At 44.1% G+C, this 16914-nt stretch overlaps 4 protein-coding genes across 5 annotated transcripts; 3 read left to right on the top strand and 1 right to left on the bottom strand.

Annotated features, from left to right (window-relative positions):
- Positions 1 to 54: 54 nt before the first annotated feature.
- Positions 55 to 831, top strand: LOC9639428 (chitinase 4). Its single transcript, XM_002991304.2, has 3 exons — positions 55 to 274; positions 327 to 444; positions 493 to 831. The coding sequence occupies exons 1-3, from the start codon at positions 55 to 57 to the stop codon at positions 794 to 796; spliced, it is 642 nt and encodes a 213-aa protein (XP_002991350.2). The 3' UTR covers positions 797 to 831.
- A 157-nt stretch (positions 832 to 988) lies between these two features.
- Positions 989 to 10784, top strand: LOC9639464 (fanconi-associated nuclease 1 homolog). Its single transcript, XM_024665046.1, has 14 exons — positions 989 to 1095; positions 6642 to 6674; positions 6739 to 6867; positions 6920 to 7015; positions 7062 to 7371; positions 7427 to 7501; positions 7556 to 7659; positions 7713 to 7789; positions 7845 to 7929; positions 7996 to 8136; positions 8185 to 8393; positions 8452 to 8725; positions 8781 to 9017; positions 9065 to 10784. The coding sequence occupies exons 3-14, from the start codon at positions 6811 to 6813 to the stop codon at positions 9497 to 9499; spliced, it is 2100 nt and encodes a 699-aa protein (XP_024520814.1). The 5' UTR covers positions 989 to 1095; positions 6642 to 6674; positions 6739 to 6810; the 3' UTR covers positions 9500 to 10784.
- On the bottom strand, positions 4956 to 5767 carry LOC9639465 (chitinase 4). The gene is made up of 3 exons (XM_002991267.2): positions 5494 to 5767; positions 5324 to 5441; positions 4956 to 5277 (listed from the first exon to the last, which is right to left on the bottom strand). Exons 1-3 carry the CDS (start codon positions 5750 to 5752, stop codon positions 4974 to 4976), a joined length of 681 nt encoding a protein of 226 aa, XP_002991313.2. The 5' UTR covers positions 5753 to 5767; the 3' UTR covers positions 4956 to 4973.
- A 1203-nt stretch (positions 10785 to 11987) lies between the features above and the next one.
- LOC9639463 (F-box/kelch-repeat protein At1g55270) lies at positions 11988 to 13161 on the top strand. Of its 2 annotated transcripts, none has more exons than XM_024665045.1 (2): positions 11988 to 12159; positions 12223 to 13161. In XM_024665045.1, exons 1-2 carry the CDS (start codon positions 12067 to 12069, stop codon positions 13063 to 13065), a joined length of 936 nt encoding a protein of 311 aa, XP_024520813.1. In that variant the 5' UTR covers positions 11988 to 12066; the 3' UTR covers positions 13066 to 13161. The 2 variants fall into 2 exon arrangements, with proteins under 2 accessions (XP_024520813.1, XP_024520811.1); XM_024665043.1 differs by having other exon boundaries at positions 11988 to 12658; positions 12713 to 13161.
- Positions 13162 to 16914: the final 3753 nt, after the last annotated feature.

Genomic DNA, 16914 nt, shown 5'->3' with positions numbered 1-16914 from the left:
ATTGCACAACCACGAGTTCTCATCCATGGCATTAGTCATGATAATGTTTATGCTATGCCTTTTAGGATTATCTCCGTTCTCTACACTAGCATCTCCCTAACTGTGTCTGTGTTTAGGAAGTTCTTCCCATCCAACATCGCAAATCCTTTCTACACATACAACGATTTCATTGCAGCAACAAAATACTATCCCACGTTTGAAAGCTCGAGGAGTCTTGATGTTCAAAAGAGGGAACTGGCTGCCTACTTTGCAAATGTGAAGCAGGAGACTGGAAGTAAACTCGCATAGTATTTATCCATTAATCTCACTAATGTCTTTGATTGTAGCACTGCAATACATTCGAGAGATCAACCGAAACAACGTCTATTGTGACACTAGTCGTGGGATCCCATGTCCTGCAGGTACAAAGGCTTACTATGGAAGAGGACCTTTGCAGCTCACCTGGTAAGCTGAAAATGTTATATTCAATATTTAAAGTGTATATATATACAGGAATTACAATTATGATGCTGCTGGAAAGGCTTTCAACATGAACCTCATCCAAAATCCAGACCAGGTTGCTCAGAATGGCGTCCTTTCGTGGAGGTCATCAGTGTGGTTTTGGATGCAAAATTCGAATTGCCACACCGCAATAACACAGAACCAAGGATTTGGAGCTACAATTCGAGCCATCAATGGAGGTCAGGAGTGTGGCAAGGGCAGTGAGACACAACCCGCACAGAACCGCATCAATTATTACAAGGACTTTTGCTCACAGTTGGGTGTTTCACCAGGTGGGAACCTTGGCTGTGCTTAAACAAATGTTTTTAAAAGTAATGAATAAGTAATTAACTACTGAGTATGTATTAATAAAAACAAATAATAAATCTGGAAATTGGTTGTTGATGATTGCAATCTTTACAGTAGCAAGAATTACTAGAGGAGAATGCTGAAAAGTCATGTATAATCGAGGAAAGCGGAAACTGCGTACTAGAAATCCAGTAGTCTCCTCCGCTCGAGACTGGGGTCGACTGTAACCCGGCGGCAGGGTCTCCGAAACCGGAAGTGTCTTCTACTCTTGAAAGCTTTGAGGAGCCCGACGTGGCCAACAGCGTCCTTCCGGCAGAGCTCAACAGTGAAACTAGAGATCTTTACAATGGCTGCCTGGAGGCAAGGATTGCTGGCCGCAAGTACAACAGAGAAGCTGGGATGCGAGTTCACCTGGTAAGGGAACCAGAAAATCCCATGGATACATACGCTGTGAAGGTAAACTTGACTGAATGGACGTGTTTCATGGCTGACAGCAACATTGCGCCAGGTGCTTACAGCGGATGGGCTTTCGCTGGGACATATTCCAAAAGAGCTTTCGCGTTATTTGTCTCCTCTCATGGAAAAAGGCGTCGTAGACGTCCAGGTAACTAATCTCTGGGGCGTTTTTCAATTGTTCACAAAGCTTTCAGGGATATGTCTCCGAGAGTACATCGGAAGCTGCACGCCTCAAGCTTGATTTGCGTGAGATCCAGAGTCGGACTATTGGAAGTCTCTCAGAAGAAAAAGTGCTGGCTGTCAAATGGAGCCATCTGATGGATGCAGCTGACAAGGGACAAGACCGCGGCTGTCGTTACCAACAGAATTTTCTCTACATGGTATTGGAACGGGATCTCCATCTCTTTACTCCAGACGAGATCGAACTTCTCGAGGCATTTCGTTCAATCTCGTCTGATGGACAGCGCCTTTTTGTAAGATTGGCTCAACGAAAGGGTAAGCTCGACGCCGTCGCACAAACTGTGACTCAAGGGAGACAGTGGTTTTGCAGGGCCATGGTTCCGTCTTCAGAACATGAAGATATTGGTGACACAAATTCTGCAGTCCATGATTTAGTCGGTACTCAATTTCTTTCATCGTGTACTTCATAATATGTTTGCTCCTGGAAGGATCAAGTATCCAAGCTATAGGTGCGCTAGAACAATGCTTCTCGAGAGGACTTTCTGGCGTATGAGCAGGTCCGTTCCTACTTTGTTATAAAATTTGTCTGATCGTCAAGTTTTCAGGCATTGCAATTGGCTCAGGTGTTGACCTGGAAGCTGGTAATTCTGAGGCTGTAAACTCCTCTTTTCGAAAAGCAAGGACTACACTCGAATTGATCAATGCACACACCGAGATCAAGCATCCATTTTTAGCACGGTTTTCGGCTGCATGGGTGTATGCAACAATCTGTACTGTGGCTGCATCGTTTCTGGAGAAAGAATGCCGGTACGCTCTTTCACCAATGGCGGACAATACTTTTGAACGAAAGCTGGCTCTTGACCAGATACGCTGAAGCTGTAAACCTCTTCAAGCAGCTCCTTAGCATGCAGTATTGTCCTGGACGGAGAGGATACTGGACTCTCCGGCTATCTATTGACTTGGAGCACTTACAGCGTTTAGAAGAGAGCCTGCTCGTTGCAGAAAACGGATTAAATGATTTCAACGTCCGAGGAGGGGATCGTATCGCTTTGCAACGGAGGGTTCTCGGACTAGGAAACCCTCCTAGAAGGTGGAAAGTACCTCCATATGCAGCGCTTTTAAAGACAAAACACAAGGTGGTACGTACTGTGTCTTCCAGATATTTGGCCTTCAGCTACAACTCTGTTTTTGAAGGTGACGATTACGGGAAGGCCGCTAAACAATGCCAGTGGAATGAAGAGCAGATTTTATGGCTACAATGGGCAACAATGCAGTGTGGAGGACCTGGCACTTCAATACTATGCCGGAGAAGATGGAGGCGGCTGGAAAGGAGCTAGTAGCTCAAGGCTGCAAACACGACAAGGATGTCGTGTTTGCAGATGAAAAGTTCTATGAAATGTTTTTTTTCTGTGTGCGTACGGTTGAGGTGTATTGGGAGGGCGAGGAGGAAGCGGCCGGTGGCATTACAATGCTCCAGGGCCGCGAGAGCTTGATTCGGTGTAGGGAAGCGGCAACGCAGTGTGTCACTCCAGGACGCTCCGCCAGCTCAGGTGAGTGATCGAGCTTGTAATCGTTTTCTTGCAGTGCTGTGATGTCAAACAGCTTAGCTTGTTGTGACTGCCCTGTGTGTGGGAAGCAAACGCGGGAATGAACTTCTTGTCAGGTGCCATCTTGGTTTGGAGTTTGCTCTGTTTTGATCCAAGCAGGTTGATCGATGGTTTGTCTTGTCCAGATACTTGCCTGCAAAGTGGGAAGAAAAGACGAACAATGTCCAGGATACACTCGTTCCAGATGTCTTCCAGACACACTTCAGGTTCTTGTTCAGGTTCTTGTTTCATTTTCTTGTGGGCTTCTTCTGCTCTTCTTGTTTGCGCTTTGCAAGAGGCTCTTTGTGTTGGAAAATCCTTGTTTTGTGTTATTTCGCAGAGACTGCACCATTGGACTTGTGCATGCATTTGTTTCTATCCAGTCCGAAGCTCGCTTATTGAATCTCGCCTTCAAGCCATACGCGATGGTGGAGCTAGGCAACTCGTCGTGGAAGCACTATGGGAGGGTTAACTGGGAGAATGAAGAATTACGAGATTGTGTGTGATTCATAAGCTTCTTGCAGAAGACCACAGTACTGGTTGATGTGGAAGGAGAAAGGGGCAAAGCTAGTCGAAGCCAAGGGTCCGGGAGATTGCTTGTCCGAGCAACAGGTGGCCTGGTTTGTTATTCTCATGCCATAAAGTCATGCCATAAGGCTTATACTCTGCAGCACTAATAAACGGAGCTGCTGCCTGAACATTCTCTGTATCGACAGTAGAATCCCCGAACCAGAACATGGCTTTTGGACACTGGAAACCCAAGCCTGGAGCAAATAACTCAGCAATCACTAGAACTGCCGCAATTGACAAGAACTCCATGATAATCAACTGTTGAGCGAGCAGAATGTCGACTTGATGTCGCTGATCGTTTCTAGAGCTGCAGAAACGATGTGATCGGTGTCTTAAAATGTGAAGATGATCTCCAAATAAGTCTCTTTATTGCCACACCTTGGTATACATGCTCTATCCCCCTCTCTCGCTAAGTCTTCTTGTCCTTCATGTTCTAGCAGGGAAACTTGACCAAGGAACAGCTTTAGGGAGGTTGAACTAATTAGTTGATTAATAATTACTTTTAAAAACATTTGTTTAAGCAGATACGGTTCTGTGCGTGTGTCTCACTGCCCTTGCCACACTCCTAACCTCCATTGATGGCTCGAATTGTAGCTCCAAATCCTTGGTTCTATGTGTGGCAATTCGAATTTTGCATCCAAAACCCCACTGATGACCTCCACGAAAGGATGCCATTCTGAGCAACCTGGTCTAGATTTTGGAGGAGGTTCATGTTGAAAGCCTTTCCAGAAGCATCGTAATTGTAATTCCTGTATATATATACTCTTTAAATTTTGAATATAACATTTCCAACTTACCAGGTGAGCTGCAAAGTTCCTCTTCCGTAGTATGAGATTGATAAATGCTATGTGACTTTACTTCCAGTTTCCTTCTTCACATTTGCAAGGTAGGCAGCCAGTTCCCTCTTTTGAACATCAAGACTCCCCGATAATACCATACTAAGACAGTATTTTGCTTAGCTATTTTAAGTCGTTGTTTTAACGACAATCCCCCGCAGGTTAATTTATCACACTGGATACCTCGACCAGCTTCGAGAGTGGGATGGAACCGATGGTGGCAACAAAGCAAGTACTTAGAGTTTGCGTTTAAAACGAACGAGAAGAATGTGAGCTAGGGTTTAGGTCTGCGCTTCTCATGTGGTAATATCAGCAATGCTTTTTAGATACCAAAATTGTTTAGATATCCATCATCTTACAACTTTACCCATTTTATAAGTAGACTGATAGGCAAGATATTATTATCGGCTTTATTATACCTTTTCAGCATTCTCCTCTAGTAATTCTTGCTATTGTAAAGATTGCAATCATCACCAACAAATTTCCAGATTTATTATTATTTTTATTAATACATCCTCGTAGTTAATTACTTATTCATTACTTTAAAAACATTTCTTTAAGCACAGCCAAGGTTCCCACCTGGTGAAACACCCAACTGTGAGCAAAAGTCCTTGTAATAATTAATGCGGTTCTGTGCGGGTTGTGTCTCACTGCCCTTGCCACACTCCTGACCTCCATTGATGGCTCGAATTGTAGCTCCAAATCCTTGGTTCTGTGTTATTGCGGTGTGGCAATTCGAATTTTGCATCCAAAACCACACTGATGACCTCCACGAAAGGACGCCATTCTGAGCAACCTGGTCTGGATTTTGGAGGAGGTTCATGTTGAAAGCCTTTCCAGCAGCATCGTAATTGTAATTCCTGTATATATACACTTTAAATATTGAATATAACATTTTCAGCTTACCAGGTGAGCTGCAAAGGTCCTCTTCCATAGTAAGCCTTTGTACCTGCAGGACATGGGATCCCACGGCTAGTGTCACAATAGACGTTGTTTCGGTTGATCTCTCGAATGTATTGCAGTGCTACAATCAAAGACATTAGTGAGATTAATGGATAAATACTAAGCGAGTTTACTTCCAGTCTCCTGCTTCACATTTGCAAAGTAGGCAGCCAGTTCCCTCTTTTGAACATCAAGACTCCCCGTGCTTCCAAACGTGGGATAGTATTTTGTTGCCGCAATGAAATCGTTGTATGTGTAGAAAGGATTCGCGATGTTGGATGGGAAGAACTTCCTAAACACAGGCTCAGTTATAATACTGGAGGGAGATGCTAGTGTAGAGAACAGAGAAAATCCTAGGAGGCATAGCATAAACATTATCATGACTAATGCCATGGTACTTAAATTAATAGTATGAGAACTCGTGGTTGTGCAATGGAATTTTGGGGCTGTTTTTATAGCCTTGAGGAGGGGAGAAGTTAATATCTACACGGCATTTCAAGACTATGAAGTCAATATAAATCGCAATCCCACCTTGGTCGAAGCACGCTAAGAATGTTCGCTTGTAATACAGGTGACCAAACTTTGAAGGCCTCTATTTTATAATTCAATCGTAATATCATAAGCTTTTGCCCTAGTGAATTCAAAGGAATGGAGGGAAATATTTTATTTGGCTAGGGTTTAGGTCTGCGAAGAGGAAGCGTCCTACACACAGCTCGGCGGTGTTCCATGCGGTAATCTCAGCAATGCTCCGGGGCCGTGAGAGCTTGATTCGGCTTGTTGGGAAGCGGCAGCGCAATGTGTCACTCCCGGCTCGGGTGAGTGATCGAGCTTCTATTTCTTCGGTGGATCTGTGATTGTTTTCCTGCAGGATGAGTTGGAGTGCGGTGATTTTTCGCTGGAAATAAAAGGAGGCCTGAGCTTAGCTTGTTGTGACTGGGTGGAATGCCCTGTGTGTGGGAAGCAAATACGCGGGAATGAACTTCTCGTCAACTGCCATCTTGGTTTGGATTTTGCTCTGTTTTGATTCAAGCACGCTGATCGATGGTTTCTCTTGTTCAGATACTTGCCTGCAAAGTGGGAAGAAAAAGAAGAACAGTGTCCAGCATACACTCTTTCACTTCAACTTGTCGAAAAAGATAGAGTACGAGGAAAGCGGAAACTGCGTACTAGAAATCCAGCAGTCTCCTCCGCTCGAGACTGGGGTCGACTGTAACACGGCGGCAGGGTCTCCGAAACCGGAAGTTTCTTCTACTCTTGAATGCTTTGAGGAGCCCGACGTGTCCTTCCGGCAGAGCTCAACAGTGAAACTAGAGATCTTTACAATGGCCGACGTGGCCAACAGCGTCCTTCCGGCAGAGCTCAACAGTGAAACTAGAGATCTTTACAATGGCTGCCTGGAGGCAAGGATTGCTGGCCGCAAGTACCACAGAGACGTCGAGTGCCAAGCTGGGATGCGAGTTCACCTGGTAAGGGAACCAGAAAATCCCATGGATACATACGCTGTGAAGGTAAACTTGACTGAATGGACGTGTTTCATGGCTGACAACAACGTTGCGCCAGGTGCTTACAGCGGATGGGCTTTCGCTGGGACATATTCCAAAAGAGCTTTCGCGTTATTTGTCTCCTCTCATGGACAAAGCCGTGGTAGATGTTCAGGTAACTAATCTCTGGGGCGTTTTTCAATTGTTCACAAAGCGTTCAGGGATATGTCTCCGAGAGTACATCGGAAGCTGCACGCCTCAAGCTTGATTTGCGTGAGATCCAGAGTCGGACTATTGGAAGTCTCTCAGAAGAAAAAGTGCTGGCTGTCAAATGGAGCTGTCTAATGGATGCAGCTGACAAGGGACAAGACCACGGCTGTCGATACCAACAGAATTTTCTCTACATGCTCCAAGTGGTATTGGAACGGGATCTCCATCTCTTTACTCCAGACGAGATCGAACTTCTCGAGGCATTTCGTTCAATCTCGTCTGATGGACAGCGCCTTTTTGTAAGATTGGCTCAACGAAAGGGTAAGCTCGACGCCGTCGCACAAACTGTGACTCAAGGGAGACAGTGGTTTTGCAGGGCCATGGTTCCGTCTTCAGAACATCTTCTATGAAGATATTGGTGACACAAATTCTGCAGTCCATGAGTTAGTCGGTACTCAATTTCTTTCATCGTGGACTTCATAATATGTTTGCTCCCTTGTAACAGAGAGACGCTACTTAGTTTTCGACGCGGACGTCAATTCGTCTGAGTTGCTTGAACATCTGACTGTACAAGAGCTCAAAGATTTGGCAGTGAACAGCAAAATCATGGTAGTTACTTCTAAGACTTTCTTCCTTGTTTTTATTTCTGTTCCTGCTTACAGATCAAAAGTGCTACGCTAAGTTTGAAAAAGCTTCAGCTTATTACAGCAACTCGAGATGCATTGATTTCGCTGCATTTGTAAGTAGCAAGTGATCATTGGTTTTTTATACAAGCGTGAAATACTTGGCGGCAGTAATCTAACGGCTTTAATTCGTGAAGCAACCGGGCCATGCATTCGAATAGCCGAAACAGTTGACGTTCTACTTTGGCGTTTACAGGTCAGTTGACATCCTCTCCAAAGTGTTACACTGCTGATGCTGAGCAATTTATTTATTTTTATTCAGAGGTTGTTCTTTCTAAACGGTGAGCAGGAGTTCCATGTTTTTCTTCTTGTGGATATTGGAAGGATCAAGTATCCAAGCTATAGGTGCGCTAGAACAATGCCAGTCTTCGCTTCTCGAGAGGACTTTCTGGCGTATGAGCAGGTCCGTTCCTACTTTGTTATAAAATTTGTCTGACCGTCAAGTTTTCAGGCATTGCAATTGGCTCAGGTGGTTGACATGTCCCTGGAGGCTGGTAATTCTGAGGCTCTAAACTCCTCTTTTCGAAAAGCAAGGACTACTCTCGAATTGATCAATGCACACACCGAGAGCAAGCATCCATTTTTAGCACGATTTTCGGCTGCATGGGTGTATGCAACAATCTGTACTGTGGCTGCATCGTTTCTGGAGAAAGAACGCAGGTACGCTCTTTCACCAATGGCGGACAATACTTTTGAACTAAAACTGGCTCTTGACCAGATACGCTGAAGCTGTAAACCTCTTCAAGCAGCTCCTTAGCATGCAGTATTGTCCTGGACGGAGAGGATACTGGACTCTCCGGCTATCTATTGACTTGGAGCACTTACAGCGTTTAGAAGAGAGCCTGCTCGTTGCAGAAAACGGATTAAACGATTTCAACGTCCGAGGAGGGGATCGTATCGCTTTGCAACGGAGGGTTCTCCGACTAGGAAAACCTCCTAGAAGGTGGAAAGTACCTCCATATGCAGCGCTTTTAAAGAAAAAACACAAGGTGGTACGTACTGTGTCTTCCAGATATTTGGCCTTCAGCTACAACTCTGTTTCTGAAGGTGACGATTATGGGAAGGCCGCTAAACAATGCCAATGGAATGAAGAGCAGATTTTATGGCTACGATGGGCAACAATGCAGTGTGGAGGACCTGGCACTTCAATACTATGCCGGAGAAGATGGAGGCGGCTGGAAAGGAGTCCATTCAGAAAGTGGCATATGGCTGACATTGTTCGGGCTGCTCATGTGGGATGTTATCTTTTCAGACGTTCCAGATGTCTTCCAGACACCTTTTCAGGTTCTTGTTTCATTTTCTCGTGGTTGCTCTACAGTTCTTGTTTGCAGACTGCACCATTGGACTTGTGCACGGATTCATTCTATCCAGTCCGAAGCTCGCTTATTGAATCTCGTCTTCAAGCCATACGCGATGGTGGAGCTAGGCAACTCGTGGCGGAGACTTGGGAAGAGCACTACGGGACATCATGTAGCGGGGTAAACTGGAAGAAGTACTCGCTTGAAGACCTTCAAACGATAACGGTCTGTATCGGAGGTCCAGGATTGTCGGCGATTTGCAACCTTCTTGCAGAAGACCACAGTAACTGGACGGCTGGAATGCCTGATCTTCTGCTGTGGAAGGAGAAAGAGGCAAAGCTGGCGGAAGTCAAGGGTCCAGGGGATCGCTTGTCCGAGCAACAGGTGGCCTGGTTTCTTATTCTCTCGGACGCTAATGTTCCTGTGGAACTTTGCAAGGTCTCCAAGACGATGAATGATCGATCCTAGATCGGCTACTCCGAGTAGTGCCGGGCCCGAGACGGCTGCGCAGGCCTCTGCAACTTGCTCCGCCTTGCTTGAAGTCATAAGAACCGGTAAGCAACTCCGCCATTCCATCCCGCTGTGGACTGCGAAGAATCCATTGCGCGCTACACACAGCCAGTTCCAAGTCCTCAGTGTCACCGTCTCAAGAGCTCTTCGATCGGGACCGCGAGGTGATAGAATCACCACCGTCATCTTAAAGATCCTCTTGGCGGAGGATCAGGAAATGCGAGTTCCAAAGAGATGAATCACGAGGGATTCCATGCACCTTAAAGAACATCCCCCGCGACTCTGATGAGTATCCTATCGAACAATGCAGTTGCTTGCTCCATATCCCCATTGTGGGCATGGAGTCCGTTGGGAGAACACGTAGAGACTAACCCATCATCGCACTGGGGCATCCCAAAGAAGATTTGGCTGGCGTGATGCATGTCTCGGCCGAAGAGCTCGTTGCGGCATTTGCCTCGTCATGATGCCCAATCGGGGCATATGTGCTCACTATTGTCGTCCAGGTCACCACGTCCTGGCTTTCCTCGCATCAGCAACGCGATTTTCTTTGCATAGAACCCGTAATAGGATGTTCCGAGAAGTGGAAAACCTTGATCGCCTCGTCAAGATGCCCAAAGTGGGCATATGTGATAGCAGAATGTGCATTGCCGGTACTTGCTCGCCAGGATGAGCCCAACACGGGAGGATTCGAGTGCAGGGCTCTGGGTCCCAAGCTCTATCTCCTTGCAATTCGGTGAGCGTCTTCGATGCACGCAAGAATCGATGGAGCTTCGCAGCACCAATGCTGCGTTCTCCACCGCAGGAAACGAAATCTTTTCACAACCAGGTGATCTTGAGCTCGCCCGGTGGTGCCGGACAGACGCTTGTTTTCGCAGCCCAAGATCTTTCCTGGGAAGCGGCGACTGGCCGGCGCCACTACTTTGTGCACCTATGGAACGACATGGCCGGATCATTGTATTGGAGGCAAGAAGTTATGGGAGGAGCTGCAGCTGACGACCGCTTCTTCCACCGATCACAAGTTTTTCTTCCGCGCTGTGAGCTGCCAGAAGAACATCTGGGCAGTCTCGGCGAATTGCAAGGCTGTGACGTTGATCTGGCTTGGAAGCCAAGCATCCGGCGTCAATCCCATAAGCTTCGCCGTTCAGATTCTTCGAGCTTAGATGAGCTACTAGCTAAAGATGAATAAGTTATCTACAAGGATGTCGTGTTTGCAGATGAAAAGTTCTATGAAATGGTTTTTTTCTGTGTGCGTACGGTTGAGGTCTATTGGGAGAGCGAGGAGGAAGCGGCCGGTGGCATTACAATGCTCCAGGGCCGCTAGAGCTTGATTCGGGTTGTAGGGAAGTGGCAACGCAGTGTGTCACTCCAGGACGCTCCGCCAGCTCAGGTGAGTGATCGAGCTTGTAATCGTTTTCTTGCAGTGCTGTGATGTCAAACAGCTTAGCTTGTTGTGACTGCCCTGTGTGTGGGAAGCAAACGCGGGAATGAACTTCTTGTCAGGTGCCATCTTGGTTTGGAGTTTGCTCTGTTTTGATTCAAGCAGGTTGATCGATGGTTTGTCTTGTCCAGATACTTGCCTGCCAAGTGGGAAGAAAAACTCGTTCCAGATGTCTTCCAGACACACTTCAGGTTCTTGTTTCATTTTCCTGTGGACTTCTTCTGCTCTTCTTGTTTGCGCGTTGCAAGAGGCTCTTTGTGTTGAAAAAACCTTGTTTTGTGCTATTTCGCAGAGACTGCACCATTGGACTTGTGCATGGATTTCTTTCTATCCAGTCCGAAGCTCGCTTACTGAATCTCCTTTTCAAGCCATATGCGATGGTGGAGCTAGGCAACTCGTCGTGGAAGCACTCTGGGAGGGTTAATTGGGAGAATGAAGACCTCCAAACAATTACGGGATTGTTAGTGATTCATATGTTTCTTGCAGAAGACTGAGGAGAAAGGGGCAAAGCTGGTCGAAGCCAAGGGTCCGGGAGATTGCTTGTCCGATCTTATTCTCTCGGATGCCAGGCTGGCATGCTATGCATGAGCTCCTCAGCCTTCTCCAGCCCTGCAGACTTGGTGAGAACGTCCACAAGGCAATGCTTGAGATAGAATCACTCACTTGTAGCGCTATGCCTCATCAGAACATTGCTCGAAGGATTGCATTCCAAGGAATCTCGAGGGGATTCCATGCATGCTAAAGATATCTGGCGCTTCTCTCGTCCTTGATGAGTATCCTACCAAACAATGCAGTCCTTGCTCCATATCCCCATTGTGGGCATCGCGGCGTTGGTAGAACACGTAGAGACTAAACCGTCATCGCACTGGGGCATCCTAAAGAAGACCTGGCTGTCGTGATGCATGTCTCGCCCCCGAAGAGGCAGTGATCATCATAGCGACTACGCCCCGGCAAGCGACAAATTCCTCAGCCAGCGACGCCAAGGAAAAAGAAACGTTGCCTCGTCAAGATGCCCAACCGGGGCATATCCCTGCTCTGCGTATAAAGGGCTGCTTGGATCTGGAGTTAGGGCAAATAGAGCTGGGCTATGGCGACGACAATCATCCCCGGCCTGGACAGCGATGCCGCTTACCAGTGCCTCCTGCGAGTGTCCCTCTCATCTCATGGGCAGATGCGCAAGGTGAGCCGAGCGTGGAGGGATCTCGTCTCCAGCGCCAAGTTCTACGATGATCGCGCTGCACAGGGGTTGGACGAGGAATGGCTTGTCGCCACGGTGATCCTCAGGCAAGAGGACGAGCTTTTGATCATGGCGTTCAATCCCAGTAGCTCCAAGAAAGCGTGGATGGTTCTTCCTCCTCCACCGCGGGGCTTCTACGCCGCTGGGGGATTCGATTGCAGGGCCCTCGGCAGCAAGCTCTATCTTCTCGGATTAGGCGGGAAATCACTGAGCGTCTTCGATTCACACACGAATCGATGGAGCGCCGCAGCGCCAATGCTGTGTCCTCGATTCTCCTTTGCGTCCGCGGCTATGGAGGGTCAGCTCTACGTCGTTGGTGGCAACCGTGAGCGGCAGGAACAGGACGCTGAGACATACAATCCGCTGGAGGACCGATGGTATCCCCTCCCGCCATTGCCACCGCATGGGACCATGGCCTTTCGCAACGCTCTCGTCGTGGATGGTAACAAGATGGTTATCTTGCGCGCTGTTAATGGAGAGACGCTTGTTTTCTCAGCACAAGATCATTCCTGGGAAGTGGCGGACATGACTAGATTGCGCGGGTGCCGGTGTATTGTGCATGGCAACCGGATCTACGATGCCAACACGTTGCAGAGATATGACAGTGGCAACAACTCGTGGGAGGCACTCCAGCTGACGAACGCTTCTTCCAGCGATAGCAAGTCTGTGTTCCATGGTGTGAGCTGCCAGAAGAACATCTGGGCAGTCAAGGAGGATTGCAAGGTCGTGAAAGTGATCCAAGTTCCCAACGATGGCAGCCTGGAAGCCAAGGTGATGGCAGTTTATGAGCTCAGCGTGCCTTTCAGCAACTTATATCCAACATTCGACCTTGAAGTTCTTCGAGCTTGATGATTCTTGGATCAGCTACTAGCTAAAGAAAAGTTTTTTACATGGATCTCCATGTTGTAAAAAGATAGTTTTATTTCATTTAAGGCAGCATTACAATGTTGTAGGGAAGTAGTAGAGCATTGTGTTTATGTCACTCCAAGATGTTGATGTGAGTTATTTTTTGGGTGAATTTTGTTTGTTGGAGTGTTTAAAAGTAGCTTGTGAGCCCTGTGGGATGTGGGAATTGGGGATAGTCTAAAATTGAGTTAAATGTGGGAATTGGGGATAGTCCAAAATTGAGCCAAGTTTACAAGTTTGAGTTGAATTCAATTCAAATCAATGCAAATAAATATAGTTAATTATAAGTTTTATAAAGAAATTTCATGTCAGAAAAATGTTATCCTTTGTGAACTTAAAATTTATGAAAATGGTTTGGAGAAATTTATATATTTTGATACTATTAAGGAGAATTTTTTTTATACAATAAAATATTGACGAAGTAGTCCAAACCCATATACATTCACAATATTCTAGTTAAAGAGACTTTTTAGCTCAAATAAAAATGGGAATATTGAAGTTCACTACAAACTTGAAAATTTATATTATATATTTTGACATCTCAATAAATTAACCTTTCAACATTTTGATATTTCAATATTTTGACATTTCAATAATTGACAGGGAGACAAAAAATTTGTGAATAATTATAATATAAAGAAATGTGAAAATATTAAAAAAAATTACTACTAAAATTTCATATTACACTTTTGGTCTTTATTACTCATCTGGGAATGTAAAGACCATTATCACTATTAATAAAAATACTCCTATTACTTTTAAAATAATAGTATGGTAGAAAAAAGAAGAAATAAATCTATTAAAAATAGCCTTATCTACCATTTTAAGGATATATGTCCTCATCTGTACTTGTTGTTATATAGTCATCGATTCCAATCTCAAATTTTTGAACACCATCCTTATAAAAATAATATTATGACTCCTTTATTGTTTAAGAGTTTCTATCATTCTTGTGATCTCAATTATAGTTGTTTGTTACAATTACATTAGCTAGTTTGCTAAGTAAAATATTTATATGGATCACATCTTTGAGGGAAACCTTTTAATATTCCCAAAATCCTAAAGTCATTTTCTCACTAGCCCCTTTCTATTTACTATATTGTTTACATATTCACATATGAACTCAAGTGGAGAGTCATGCCCTCTGGATATGTTACTCCTCAAGGATAAACCCATGTCTCCTTCAACTCTTGCTTGTCGAAATACCTCATTAGTGCTTTGGTTATCTTAAATAAACTTTATAGTCTTTGGTTCACTCAATTGTTACACCATTAGTTTAGCTTACCGGATTATATTTGTAGCCACAAAATTATCTAAAGCACCTGTGTTAATAAGAATTTTAACAAAATTACATTCAAGCTTCTTTGAGAGGGCTAGTAAATGTTGCGAACGATTCTTTACCAAAGTTGCTCATGTAATGAGTAACTTTAAACTAAGGACTATATCATGTACCTTAATTTAGATTTCACCTAATTTATTGACCACATTGACTCTGGCCTTTTTTAGGTAAGGACATTCTCTTGAAAAATGTCATACTTCACCGTAGTTGAAGCATATGTTATTTCCCATGCTACTAACAGACTTGGCTTTTTTATTAGTGGGTTTATCCCTTTTCGCTTGACTCCCCCACGTACTTGCTCACTAGCCATTGAATTTGCCTTTCTGAAACCCTAAGGATTCATTGTTAGATAAACTTTTCTTGAATTTCCCGTTGCCATATATCCTCCTTGGTTTAGCTCCTTTGCTAAACATGGACCTTAACCCTATTATTCCCTTTTCACAAGTTATAATTGAAATGCAACTTAATAGCTATATCCAATACTTTTTTGTAGTTGGTTAGGTTCCAATGCATCACCTCGTCTTGACCCTAGGTCTTCAAATCTGATATGAAGGCATGGAAGGGATCCTCTTCACCATGAATGCATTCTTATACTCTTGAATGGTTTTTATCTACTTCAGCTTACTCAACTTATCCCTTAGATGTAGAGTAGCATTTGGAAGAACATAAGTTACACAAATCCTTGCTTTCATCATTTCCCAAATGGCCACCAGTTTTTCATTAGCCTCCATTGTTCTCCACTAAAATATAGTATTATCTACCAAGTATGGTTTTGCATATGGGACCCTTTTCGAGCTCAGTAACTGCAATGCTTGGAAGTAATCCTCTATATCATAAAATTAATCCTCCAGCATTTTATAGTCATTCACTTCCTTGAATACTAATAGGGGCTTTGGTTTGTACTTGGGAACTATTTGAAGGATTAATTCCACTTAGGTTTGTTTGACCTTGACTTCAAGACAAAAGCAATCAATCTTCTTGATAAGTGCAAAGATGTTTTCACTTAATCATATACAGATTTGCGAGGAATTCCTCTTGAGATCTACATACACTGAATTGCTACCTCAAACTATACCAAGAAAGCAAGCAGCCTATCAAATAAACCCCAACATACAAATGAAAGTTAAAGAAGAATTTGACAAACTTGAGAATGCCAGCTTTATCTACCCAATTTAAAACCCGGAATGGCTATCACCACATGTCATTATTCTCAAGAAAAGTGGCAAACTCAAAGTTTATGTCAACTACAAAAATTTCAATGATGCAACCCAAAAAAACACATTCCTAAATTCTATTCTCTGATGAAATTCTCAACGTAGTAGTTGGATACAAAATGTATTCACTTCTTGATGGCTTTAGTGGCTACAATCAAGTTTATATTATACCTGAAGATCAGCACAAGACAGCCTTCATCAGTCCTTGGGGTGCTTATTTATATCTACAAATGCTTTTTTGTATTTCTAAAGCATTATTTACTTTTCAAAGAATCATCACTAACACATTTCGAGATATTGACTTCATGTGAGGTTTTATGGATGACTTCAACATCTTTAGTAGCAAAGAACAACATCTCCAACATCTCGAGAAATGCTCAATCAAATGTCGAGAGAACAACATTGCCTTAAACCCCGAGAAATCTACCTTCTTCATCAAATCAAGCATCCTACTTGAACATATTGTCTGCAAAGAAGACATTCTTATCGACAAAGCCAAGACACTTGCCATCATCAACATACAACATCCAACAAACATCACCAAACTACGATCCTTCCTTGACAAAGTGGGATACCATCGATGCTTCATCAAAGATTATGTGAAGATTGCAAAACCCCTCACAGAGCTTTTGAAGAAAAATCATATCTACAACTAGACTCAAGACTATCAACAAGCATTTGACATGCTCAAGAATTCCTTAACAAGAGCTCCAATACTTGCCCAACCAAACTGGTATAAAGACTTCAATACACAAGTTGATGCCTCCGATTACGCCATTGGAACAATACTTTCTCAATAACAACAAAATCTCAAAGACTGACCAATCTACTATGCTAGTCAAAGACTCAACTCAGCTGAGATGAACTACACCACCATTGAAAAAGAAGCTTTAAGAATGGTTTATGCATTACAAAAGTTTCAACATTACCTACTCGGTACCAAAGTTAAGATCATGTGTGACCACAAAGCACTTTTACACCTCTTCAATAAAACTATCCTCATGGGTACAATTTCCCAATGGTTCTTACTATTTCAAAAATACAACTTCGAGATTATTCACAAACTAGACAAATAATATGAACAAGTTGACCACCTTAGCCACATTACAACAGGTGAACAATCAAAATATAACATAGATGACTTTCTTGATTTTAACATACTTCACATGCACACATCACCAACATAGACAAATAACATCTACTACTATCTCACAACATCAACAATACCAAGTTGATACT

The sequence above is a fragment of the Selaginella moellendorffii genome, unplaced genomic scaffold, assembly GCF_000143415.4.
Source record: "Selaginella moellendorffii unplaced genomic scaffold, v1.0 SELMOscaffold_118, whole genome shotgun sequence".
Taxonomy (NCBI): Eukaryota; Viridiplantae; Streptophyta; class Lycopodiopsida; order Selaginellales; family Selaginellaceae; genus Selaginella; species Selaginella moellendorffii.
Note: the sequence above shows the minus strand (reverse complement) of the source record. Positions and strands in the feature narration are given on the sequence as shown.

What these genes read in the sequence shown, in the direction of transcription:
- LOC9639428 (XM_002991304.2), top strand. Translation starts at nt 55, where the DNA reads ATGCCTTTTAGGATTATCTCCGTTCTCTACACTAGCATCTCCCTAACT. An exon ending in TGTGAAGCAGGAGACTGGAA is followed by an intron (nt 275 to 326) that starts GTAAACTCGCAT and finishes CTTTGATTGTAG; the next exon opens with CACTGCAATACATTCGAGAG. An exon ending in GGACCTTTGCAGCTCACCTG is followed by an intron (nt 445 to 492) that starts GTAAGCTGAAAA and finishes ATATATATACAG; the next exon opens with GAATTACAATTATGATGCTG.
- LOC9639465 (XM_002991267.2), bottom strand. Translation starts at nt 5,752, where the DNA reads ATGGCATTAGTCATGATAATGTTTATGCTATGCCTCCTAGGATTTTCT. An exon ending in TGTGAAGCAGGAGACTGGAA is followed by an intron (nt 5,442 to 5,493) that starts GTAAACTCGCTT and finishes CTTTGATTGTAG; the next exon opens with CACTGCAATACATTCGAGAG. An exon ending in GGACCTTTGCAGCTCACCTG is followed by an intron (nt 5,278 to 5,323) that starts GTAAGCTGAAAA and finishes GTATATATACAG; the next exon opens with GAATTACAATTACGATGCTG.
- LOC9639464 (XM_024665046.1), top strand. Translation starts at nt 6,811, where the DNA reads ATGCGAGTTCACCTGGTAAGGGAACCAGAAAATCCCATGGATACATAC. An exon ending in AAGATTGGCTCAACGAAAGG is followed by an intron (nt 7,372 to 7,426) that starts GTAAGCTCGACG and finishes GTGGTTTTGCAG; the next exon opens with GGCCATGGTTCCGTCTTCAG. An exon ending in TTCTACTTTGGCGTTTACAG is followed by an intron (nt 7,930 to 7,995) that starts GTCAGTTGACAT and finishes ATTTTTATTCAG; the next exon opens with AGGTTGTTCTTTCTAAACGG.
- LOC9639463 (XM_024665043.1), top strand. Translation starts at nt 12,067, where the DNA reads ATGGCGACGACAATCATCCCCGGCCTGGACAGCGATGCCGCTTACCAG. An exon ending in CAACGCTCTCGTCGTGGATG is followed by an intron (nt 12,659 to 12,712) that starts GTAACAAGATGG and finishes TTGTTTTCTCAG; the next exon opens with CACAAGATCATTCCTGGGAA.